This window comes from Zingiber officinale, chromosome 6A, assembly GCF_018446385.1.
Source record: "Zingiber officinale cultivar Zhangliang chromosome 6A, Zo_v1.1, whole genome shotgun sequence".
NCBI lineage: Eukaryota > Viridiplantae > Streptophyta > Magnoliopsida > Zingiberales > Zingiberaceae > Zingiber > Zingiber officinale.
The window spans coordinates 2,312,784-2,324,002 of NC_055997.1; the positions used below are offsets into that span (position 1 = coordinate 2,312,784).

General features: G+C 49.5%; 1 protein-coding gene across 1 annotated transcript; it reads right to left on the reverse strand.

Moving 5' to 3' along the window:
• Positions 1 to 341: 341 nt before the first annotated feature.
• LOC121995580 (transcription factor bHLH147-like) lies at positions 342 to 1,191 on the reverse strand. The gene is made up of 2 exons (XM_042549309.1): positions 1,074 to 1,191; positions 342 to 996 (listed from the first exon to the last, which is right to left on the reverse strand). The coding sequence occupies exon 2, from the start codon at positions 969 to 971 to the stop codon at positions 387 to 389; it is 585 nt and encodes a 194-aa protein (XP_042405243.1). The 5' UTR covers positions 972 to 996; positions 1,074 to 1,191; the 3' UTR covers positions 342 to 386.
• Positions 1,192 to 11,219: the final 10,028 nt, after the last annotated feature.

Consider the following 11,219-nt stretch of genomic DNA (forward strand, 5'->3'; position numbering starts at 1 on the left):
GAAGATGAAGGTGAAGATTGAGCTCGATGGCATTCACATGGCTTTAATTATGCTGATCTTGAACTTTTATTTCTGCTTCTTGTTTTACTGCCACATGCAACTTTTTTTTTTTTTCTGCTTTGCTTCTGTCTCTCTCTCTATCTTTGCTGTAAAGCTAGCTAGATTCACGTGGATCCATCTGCTAGATGCTCGTGTTGCTAGCTGCTGATCTTTCTTGTTCGTGGTGTGATGGTGTGATGTGATGAGGCTCAGGAAACAAATCATTATGCAATCTAAGAACAAGACAATGAGATTGGTAGAGGGTGGGAGCTGAGATTGGGGGTTGGAGGAGAGGACATGGGTTACAAATAGAAGAGAGCGGGTGATCATTAAAATGTACAAATAAATTACATGGGCGGAGGCGGAGGAGCTCCACCAGTATCGGAGGTGGCGGAGAGGATTTGGGCGATGGCGCTCATGGCGCGGACTTGCATCTGCAGCGCCGCGATGTAGTCGGAGACCTCCTCGAGGAGCGACGGGAGGGGGAGTTTTCGGCAGCCGGGGACTAGCCGGCCGAGGACTCTTGTTTTCTTCTCCAGGGCCGGCGGCCTGCTGCTCCGCCCAGCGGCGACGGGCTTGGGTCTGAAGGTGGCGCGCCGCCGCAGCAGCACTCTGCTGCGCTTGAGAGAAGGGATCTTGCTGGAAAGAAGGATAGCGCGGCTCCACCGCGTGCGACCGCGGGCGGCGACGGCGAGCGCCCGGTCGGCCGCCTCCCGGACGGCTCGGCTCCCTGCCGGAGAAGGAGTGGCTGAGCGAACGCGGCGGAGGGCCGCGATGAGCTTGGAGGAGTAGTTCCTCTGCTCCCCCTCTGTTCTCCACTTGGCCACCGCCGACGATGACGAACAAGAAGAAGATGAAGATGAAGCCTCTACCCCGCGCTTCCGCTTCCTCTCTCCTCCGCTCTCCATCTCCGCCGGCTTCCCGTCTGCCATGCCGACCCTCCAACGAATCAATAATCTAGACACAAAGCCATCCATTTCTTCATCACAAACTGTCAAATTCATCAAAAAAAATATCTTCTTTTTCTTGCTTACCGAGAAATTCCGTAGAAGAAAAGGAACGAAAATCCACGTGATGGATTGCGGCGGCGCGGATTGGTGAGTAGAGTAGAATAGGGAGGCAGAAGAAGAAGAAGGAAGAGGAGAAAGAAAAGAGGCCAAGGGGTTGGTTTATAGGAAAGTAAAATAAATATTAAACTAGCTAACATGGAGACAATTGATGACCTGGCTCTAAATAATTTTTTTTTCTCATGTCATTACTGTGATAGGATATTCAAATTATTATTTAAATATTCATGATTTTAACCTTAGATATAATATATTTATAAAATTTTTTTCTTCAAATGAAATACGTAATCAAAGGATGCTGGATTTTTAGATTTGTCATCGTGTGTAATTCTCAATTTATCTTGATGATTAATAGGAAATTTTTGTAAAATCACACCGATTATTCCAGAGACAGACAATGAAATTAATTGAAATTATCATTTTTTGTCTATAAAATTTTCCTATTAGGTATTAGGATAAATTAAAAAGTAGTCATGACAAATTATTAATGTTTTTATTTTCTGATAAAATAGAAAACGTATTTAGTCTACGTTTTTTACGTTCATTTTTAAGAAAATGAGAGAGCGATTTCTAAGAAAACGAAAAACGTAGAAAAATTATTTTCTAAAATATGAAAAATACACATTTTTCAAAAAATGAAAATGGGACAAACCAAATATCCATTTAAATTTTTTTTCATAAATTCATTATAACAATAACTTAGGTGATCTGAGTATCTTACAATTATACTATAATCTCAAGAAAAAAATTGATCAAAAATAAAGTATCCATGATTATATATTTCATTTAAATGAAAAAAAATCTCTATAATATCCAACCCAACTACTATATGAATTTAAGATACATTTATCAAATTCAATTTATAAATTTAAAATATTAATATATATATATTTATATATTATATTCATATATAACCCTTGTGTTATACTCCTATAGGGGCTAACAGACTTCATCAAGTCTAATTTATGGTGCGCACATGTCACACGATTTATATCCTTGTCGTTTGCCAGTGTTTACATTCATATCAAATCCAATCAAATCATAATAAATATCCAGCTCAGTTTTCAACCGATAAAAATTAAATGGATGCTTCAAATTTTATATAATGGTAAAATTAAATTACGTCCCACTTTTTGAAAATATTTTTATTTTTAATAATATTACAACTAGATATAACAATAAGATATAACTGCTAAATAATATTAATTCTTATTTTTAATATTATTGTAATAATTACATATAATTATTGTGAAGCGGCGACGTATAATAATTAATATAATGTTATTACGGTAGTCACCATTATTTAATGTAATTAAGATGAAATTTAAATAATTTTATATTAGGTGATCCGGGATGACCCAGGGAGAACTCAGGAGGGTCCACCTCCGGAGTCAAGATCAAGGGGGGTCGACTAATTGACCAGTCGATCGGAAATCTCTCCATAGATTGATCAGCCGACCGAAAAGCTCTCCATAACCGATCGGCCGATAGAGTTTGGTGAGAGACGGCCGAGGTTGCAGCGCACAAAAGCGAATGATACTCTAGCTAATCAGCCGCGGCACACCCACCGAGCCAATAGAGGAGAGCCGGGTCAGACTAGTAGCCGACAAACATGAACAGTAGGGGCACGTGCCTACATCCTTTTGGGAGTTAGTGCCGTCGACGATCGGCGCAGATGGACAGAAAATCGAACGGCAAGACAGAGAATCGTACGGGAGAAACTTCCGCCGCCTCTGCAGAGATATGCTCGTCCCGTTATGGTAAGGTGTCAGGGACACCTTCTCGATGCTAACTTTTAGGGGAAGTTTGGGGAAACGTGTCCACTCGGGAGGCGTGCAATCTACCCATCGAGGCTCTATATAAGAAGGGAGATCGCCCTCCGCGGAGGTACGCATGAGACATCTCTTGTAGCTACTATTCATCGCTTTCTTTTTGCTCCTATCTTTATTTATCGGTGTGTGACTTGGGCGTCGGAGGGCCGTCACCGGGAACCCCTGTTAGGATCGATGGTCGCGGCTAGAGGGGGGGGTGTGAATAGCCGCCCCAAATCGTTCGTTTCTTTCTACAAATCAAGGTTAGCGCAGCGGAAATAAACAATAGAAACGACAACGGAGAATAGCAAACCTCAAACTCGTCGATGTAACGAGGTTCGGAGATGAAACTCCTACTCCTCGGCGTGTCCGTAAGGTGGACGAAGCCTATCAATCCGTCGGTGGATGAGACCCCGGAAAACCGGCTAATATGAACTCCTTCTGGGTGGAGAAACCTCGCCACAATAACTTTGCAACAGCAATAAGGAGTACAACAGTAGAGAAAGCAAACAAGAACAATCGAAATGTAAAACCCTTTGCTTGCCTTCTCGTTGTCGACTGGAATCCTGATGAAGCAGCAACTTCTCGGATCCAAGCTCAGCTAGAAAACCAGCAGGAAGCTCACCCGAAGCTTCGGCAGTGAGAGCTCAGCAAAGCTCGCAGAAGGAACCAGGAAGAACTTGCAGAAGCAAGAAGAAGGCCCTGTAGAGTCGCTCGACTCTTTATATAGCTGAACCTGCAAACCTGTGAAGGCAGAAGAAGACATAGAAGACCGAGATCTAGCCGTTGTTACTCACAACGGCTAGTCCTGGACCGATCAGGCTCCAACCTGATCGGTCCACACTGTCCCTGATCGGTCTTGGGGACCGATCAGGCTAAGCCTGGACCAGAGCTTCCTCTGATCGGTCCAGGGACCGATCAGCATGCATGTCCCTTCCTTTTCTCCCGAACTTCTTGCCTTCTGATCGTTGTTTCCTGATCGGACTGCAGACCGATCAGATAACACTCAGTAGGCTACTGTTTGGTTACTAATCGGTCACCAGACCGATCCAGATACCCAGTGTATCACTGGATCGATCCACTGATCGATCCACTGATCGATCCAGAGCTTGGTTTTTGTCCAAACCAAGTCCCAAACCTTTCAAACCAACATCCGGTCAACCTTGACCTATTGGTACATCATGCTTAGCATCCGGTCACTCCCTTGACCTGCTAAGACTCCCCAACAAGTGTCCGGTCAATCCCTTTGACCCACTTGGTCTTTCCAACACCAGATGTCCGATCACCCTTGATCCATCTGGATTTTTCCCTTGCCCGGCTTCACTCACCAGGACTTCCCAACTGCCTAGCTTCACTCACTAGGACTTTCCCTTGCCTGGCTTCACTCACCAGGACTTTCCCACTGCCTGACTTCACTCACCAGGACTTTCACTTTCACCTAGCTTCACTCACTAAGTTTTTCACTCTGCCTAACATCCCAGTTATGACTTCCCAGTCAAGTATCCGGTCAACATTGACCTACTTGACTCTTCTTCATTCAACCTGATCAGACTTTGATCAGTATCTCTCCGCATGGACAACTGCACCTGCATTGTCCATGTCTACATGTCTTTCTGTATTGTCAAACATCGAAACCATGACCAAGGTTTACGCTTGGTCAACTAGGTCAACCTTGACCTACTGGAAATTACACCAACAACCCCCTCCCGGCTTGGCACTAATGACTTGTGATTGCAAGAGCGTAGGATCATCAACGAAGACCAAGAGCCACTTCAACGTTACTTCCTAGCGGCCATCTCCTCAACTTCGGGGCAAGATCATTAGGGTTTAAAGTTTTAGAATTTTATTTAGAGTTTAGGATTTATTTATAACTATGTAGCAATGATTGAATAACTTCTATCACTATTTTAAAGTAATTTTAATCATTTTAAAATAATTTTAATAAAATTTAAATAATTTTAACTAAATTAATAAAAAATATTTTAATATAATGGATCCTGTCCGAACGCTGAATCAACGGACGCTGGGCACGTGGCGCTCTCCGAGTCGCTGATGTAGATCTCCGGCTAGTCGTACGAAACTCCGGCGAACCTGCACAGAAGTCGGGCCGGGAAGGGGTTCCCGGCGGCGACCCTCCGACGCTCAAGTCAGGCAAGCAAGCAATGAAAAAAGTGGCTCCAAAGGTGTTGAACGCGTACCTCCGGCGAAGTATGAGGCTCTTTATATAGAGCGGTGAAAGAGCTCCTGCACGTCCTCCGAGGCGCATACGTGTCCGCAACCCATACCTCGGTATGTGTCTGTCAGAAAGCTTACCTGACGTCATACTGCTACAGTCCAAGCACGTCTTCGATGGGACAACAGAACACCTCGTTGTCAAACTTGGAGTATGACCTAGCCATAGGACTTGACAGCTGTCATAAAATGTTCTTGTCCTTCTCTACCGACCATAGGCCGGGGCGTCCGGCAGGCCGGCTGGACGGGGAGTCCGTCCGGCCAGCCCTCATCTTACGCGCCGGCCGGACGACACTCACATCACGTTCGGCCTGCCTTTGACATCAATATGCTGGGGATATTTTCGGTAGGGTGCTATGTAGGGACTGTTTAGCAGTATGTCACCTTCTCTTAAGCCTTCCACTCGGCTCTTTGCTACTGTTCAATTGAGCGTCGGAACCCCGACTTCTGTCGGGGCGACTTTTGCCATCGGCTATTCACCGGTCGGCCGGCCGGGAGGTCGGCCCATCCTTCTCTGGTCGGCCACCTGGCCTTTTGACTCCCGCGTGGCATTGACCCCTCAGAATGGGGGTCCCCTGTTCTAACCGTCGGATCACTTGCCTCCCCCTCAAGTCTAGTCGAAGGAGGTGATTAGTCTGACTGACTGGACTGTTAGCCTAGCCGGGCGGCGCCTTCAAGCACGCTAATCCGCTCGGCTTTTCACAGGGATGGCCTTAAAAAGGTTAGTCAACAGCAACCTTCCTCGGATCTCCTCGTAACCTGTGCCAATCTTCGACATTAAGGCTGAGCATGCGCTCATTAAATGCATCGAATGACCGAACGCCACGTGGCGCACTGTCGTCATAGTACGGCGGCTGCGGTGTGGTGCTTTGATGGGATCGAGGCGGTTTGAAATGGACGGCGTGATGTGCACTTTGATTCCCGTGACCTGGATCCAACGGCGGAGGCCGCCCGGCCCCCGCTATATAAAATCTTCGCTTTCCCCTATTCCCCTCACTTGCCTTCGCGATTTCTACCTTTGTCTCTGGTGTTTCGGTGCTCCGGCGATTTCATTCCTGCTTTCCGACGTTCCCGGCGCCTCTTCCTTGATCCTTTTTCCTCGCAGTAAGGCTCTATACCTCTTCTTTCTTGTTTCCGGTGTTTACTCCGTATTTCTCTCCCCAGTTTCAATCCTTGAAACCTCCTTTCGCTTGCTGCTGTTTTTCTCTTGCCTTTTCGCCTTTTTGATTCCTTCCGATCGGCCCATGGCTAGCTCTTCTCATCCCGAAGACCAGTCCCTCGGCCCTTGGTACACTACCATGCAGTCACGATTTGATCAGCGTGACTTTGACATTCTAACCGATAATTTCGAAATCCCCGAAGATTTTGAACTTCTTTTAGCCGGTCCTTCCGCTCGGCCACACAGGCCGCCGCGCGGAGCTTTCTGTGTCTTCCGCGACCAGTTTACTGCCGGTCTGCGCTTCCCTGTACATCCTTTCATCATAGATGTTTGTAATTTTTTCGGTGTTCCGCTCGGTAGTCTGGTACCCAACACCTTTCGTCTCCTCTGTGGTGTTGTTGTTTTATTCAAGATTCACAACATCCCCCTCCGATCGGAGGTCTTTTTTTTATTTTTATTACCCCAAGCAAGCCGAGCCGGGCACCTTCATGTTCTAAGCTCGACCCGGCTTAGTCTTCTTCAACAAGCTACCTACTTCCAATAAACATTGGAAGGATTATTTTTCTACATCCGTATGCCCGATCAAGCCAACTTCTCGACCAAGTGGCAGGTCAGCTTAACCCCCACTCCCGAGCTGAAGAAATTCAAGACCCGACCGGACTATCTCCACGCTGCAAATATACTAGCCGGTCTGCTACTTGACATCAATAAGCTTCTTCACGAAGGAGTGATGTACATCTTCGGCTTGAGTCCCATACGGACTCCTCTTCCGACCGGCTTCGGTAAGAATTTTGCTTGGGCATTTGCTTTAATTGCTAACTGATTTCTTTTCTTTCTCTTGCAGCGGACATCGTCATGGATTCGGTGATGGCCGGCGTTTTGAAGAGAAAGGCGGCAGCGCTAGAAGCCGCGGCGGCCAAAGAAATGGAAGCGTTGGGTATCCAGCCGGTCGGATCCCACGAAGGAGAGAGCGGGACTCAGGCCGAGTCGGCTGCTCAAGCTTCTCAACAAAACGTGGCCAGCGGAGCCACCCCCCCAGAGAACCAATTGCCCCCGAGGAAGGTTCCGCTCGGGAGGAGGAGCAGCCTCTACAAAAGAGGCGCCGAGTGGAGACTCCCCTGCGGTCGGCTACCTCCGCGATCCAACCATCCGAGCGGGTCACTGCGACTGCTCGGGGCAAGGCGCCAGAGGCCGAAACCATTTCGTCCGACCGGACGCCTTCTGAATGGGACAAGCCGACTGCTCCAATTGAGGCTACTCCGGTCAGCGCTCTTCCGCCCGCTCGTCACTCAGTCCAGCGCTCAACCATTCATTCCCAGTTTTCTGCGCCGGCCTCTGATCCCCTTCCGACTGTCGGTCATGGCCGTACGATTCGGGTTACTCTTCATCTCCCGACTGAAGAGCTGTTGCCAGAGGCCGCCCGACCAACCGCGCCCGAGTACACCATTACCTTGAAAGGGCCCCTAGCTGAGATGTGGGCCGATGCTCGGGCGCGCATTGCGCTGATCCCCCTCCGAAACTTGGCCAATAGCCACATGCAGGAGGCCACGGGGGTAAGTTCGCTTTCTCCGAAGTTTTGTATGCATTCTTTCCGATCGGCCACTAACAACTCTAACTTTCTTTTGCCAGAGATGGGTGGAGGAGATTGCAGTCTCCAACCGCCTAGCCATGGTGGATGAGGAGTTAAGGCAACTGAAGGCGGCGTGCGGTCCGTCCGGCTCTCAAGGCCCGTCTTACTCCGAGCTGCAGAAGGAGCTTAAGAAGGCTCAAGATATGCTGGCGGCCGAACAGAAGAAACAGCTGACCAGGCTCATCATCTGGCCGAGCTCGAGCGGCAAGTCAAGTCGCTTGACCAAAAAGTTACCCTGGCCACCACTCGGAAGAATACGGCCATTTCTGACTTGGAGAAAAAGAACGTGGAGGCCCGGGGTCTGGAGCTGAAGGTCAAGGATTTGAGGGAGCAACTTGACCAAGAGAGAGCGAGCCGCTCGGCCGACGCAACCAAGCATAAGGACGAGCTGACCACTTTGCAGGAATCCCTCGCTGCAGCTCAATTGGCCTTCAAAGAGTACCAAGAGGCTGAGCCGAGTCGGGTTGCAGCTCTAAGACAGGGCTACATCCGCTCGCCCGAATTCTCGGAGAAAATCTGCGAGCGGATGTACACAGCCTTTGATTTGGCTATGACCGCCACCATGACATATCTGAAGTCTAAGGGCCTTCTTCCGGAGTCCACTAATATTCCGGCCGGCGATCAGGTGGCGCTTCTGGATAACATCCCCAAGACCCTTTATGATTACATTGAGTAGACGTCGGTAAATGTAGTTGGGCCGCTAGGCCGGAAAATGGTCTTTTCTGTACTTAGGCCGCTCGGCCGAAAGTTTCAATTTAAATGCAATGTTTTTCTTTCCTGTACTCTGTCCTTTCGCTGGTGAATATGTGTGTTACTCGCTCGCCTATTATCACCCCTTTGGTATTCGAAAGGGATTTTTACTAAGTATTCGACATTACCCTTCCACCCGGCTTAATATGTAATATTTCGACTACTTAGTATTCCGCTTTGATAGCAGATATCGCTCGCTAGATACCGATGAAGTACCTTTGGGTGCTGGGCCGAGCGAAATGCAGAGACTGTCTAACAATATTAAAGGCGAGTTTTCGGGGCCATTGCATCCTTTTTATCGGCATCCTCCGCTCGGAAGATTTATAGACGCCGGCTCGTCTCTCGCTATTTAATGTCGGAGCTCGACGGTCTTCCGCTTGGAGGGTTTATAGACGCCGGCTCGTCTCTCGCTATTTAATGTCGGAGCTCGACGGTCTTCCGCTCGGAGGGTTTATAGACGCCGGCTCGTCTCTCGATATTTAACGTCGGAGCTCGACGGTCTTCCGCTCAGACGTTTATAGACGCCGGCTCGTCTCTCGATTTTTAACGTTGGAGCTCGACGGTCTTCCGCTCGAAGGGCTTATAGACGCCGGCTCGATATTTAACGTCCGAGCTCAACGGTCTTCCGCTCGGACGTTTATAGCGCCTCGTCTCTCGATATTTAACGCCGGAGCTCGGCGGTCTTCCGCCCGGACGTTTATAGACGCCGCTCGTCTCGATTTTTAACGCCGGAGCTCGACGGTCTTCCGCTCGAGGGTTTATAGACGCCTCGCCTCTCGATATTTAACGTCGGAGCTCGACGGTCTTCCGCTCGGAGGGTTTATAGACGCCGGCTCGTCTTCGATATTTAACGCCGAGCTCGACGGTCTTCCGCCGGACGGTTGCCGGCCCGCCTCTCGATATTTAACGCCGGAGCTCGACGGTCTTCCGCCGGACATTTTCGCCGGCTCGCCTCTCGATATTTAACGCCGGAGCTTGACGGTCTTCCGCCGGAGGGTTTATAGGCCTCGCCTCTCGATTTTTAACGCCGGAGCTCGACGGTCTTCCGCCGGAAGGTTTATAGACGCCGCCTCGTCTCGATTTTTAACGCCGGAGCTCGGCGGTCTTCCGCCGGAGGGTTTATAGACGCCGGCTCGCTCTCGATTTTAACGCCGGAGCTCGACGGTCTTCCGCCGGAGGGTTTATAGACGCCGCCTCTCGATTTTAACGTCGGAGCTCGACGGCCTTCCGCCGGGAGACGCCGGCCCGCCTCTCGATATTTAACGTCGAGCTCGACGATCTTCCGCCGGAGGGTTTATAGACGCCTCGTCTCGATTTTGACGCCGAGCTCGACGGTCTTCACGGACGTTTATAGACGCGGCTCGCCTCTCGATATTTAACGCCGGAGCTCGGCGGTCTTCCGGTATAGACGCCGGCTCGTCTCTCGATATTTAACGTCGGAGCTCGACGGTCTTCCGCTCGGAGGGTTTATAGATGCCGGCTCGTCTCTCGATTTTTAACGTCGGAGCTCGACGGTCTTCCGCTCGGAGGTTTATAGACGCCGGCTCGTCTCTCGATATTTAACGTCGGAGCTCGACGATCTTCCGCTCGAAGGGTTTATAAACGCCGGCTCGTCTCTCGATATTTAACGTTGGAGCTCGACGGTCTTCCGCTCGGAGGGTTTATAGACGCCGGCTCGTCTCTCGATTTTTAACGTCGGAGCTCGACGGCCTTTTTAAGGCTAACTTTAATACTGCTGCTCGGTAAACCTATTGGCCATCCTTTGAATTAATTTTGCTTCCTGCATTACAAGGACATGGGCGACTAGAATATACACAAAAGCGAGTTACATCAGTGCACCTTTCACCCAGCTCGATAAGGCTGGAGATGATTTGCGCTCCAAGGTCGGTCCAGCTGCCGCTCGTCTTCGTCCTACAAGTAGTAAGCGCCCGAGCGGAGCTTTTCGATAACCTTGAAGGGGCCTGCCCAAGGAGCCTCCAGCTTGCCGACGTCGCCGACCGGCTTAACTTTCTTCCAGACAAGATCGTCGACCTGGAATGATCTAGGGATTACGCGCCTGTTGTAGTTTTGCTTCATCCGCTGCCGGTACGCCATCAGCCGGACGGAAGCCTTGGCCCGTTCCTCGTCAACCAAATCCAGTTCCATGTTCCTCCGCTCGGCGTTGCCTTCATCATAATTTTGGATCCGGACGGACTCGACACCGACTTCGACAGGAACCACCGCTTCGCCGCCGTATACCAGATGGAAAGGCGTGACGCCAGTTCCTTCCTTTGGAGTCGTTCGGATGGCCCATAGGACACCCGACACTTCATCTACCCAGCTTCCTCCCAAGTGATCGAGCCGAGCGTGCAGAACACGGAGAATTTCCCGATTGGCTACTTCGGCCTGACCGTTACTTTGGGGATAGGCCATGGACGTGAAGTGTTGCTCGATGCCATAGCTTTTGCACCAATCTTCGAGCAACTTCCCTATGAATTGCCGCCCATTATCGGAAATAAGTCGACGGGGGATGCCGAACCGACAGATGATGT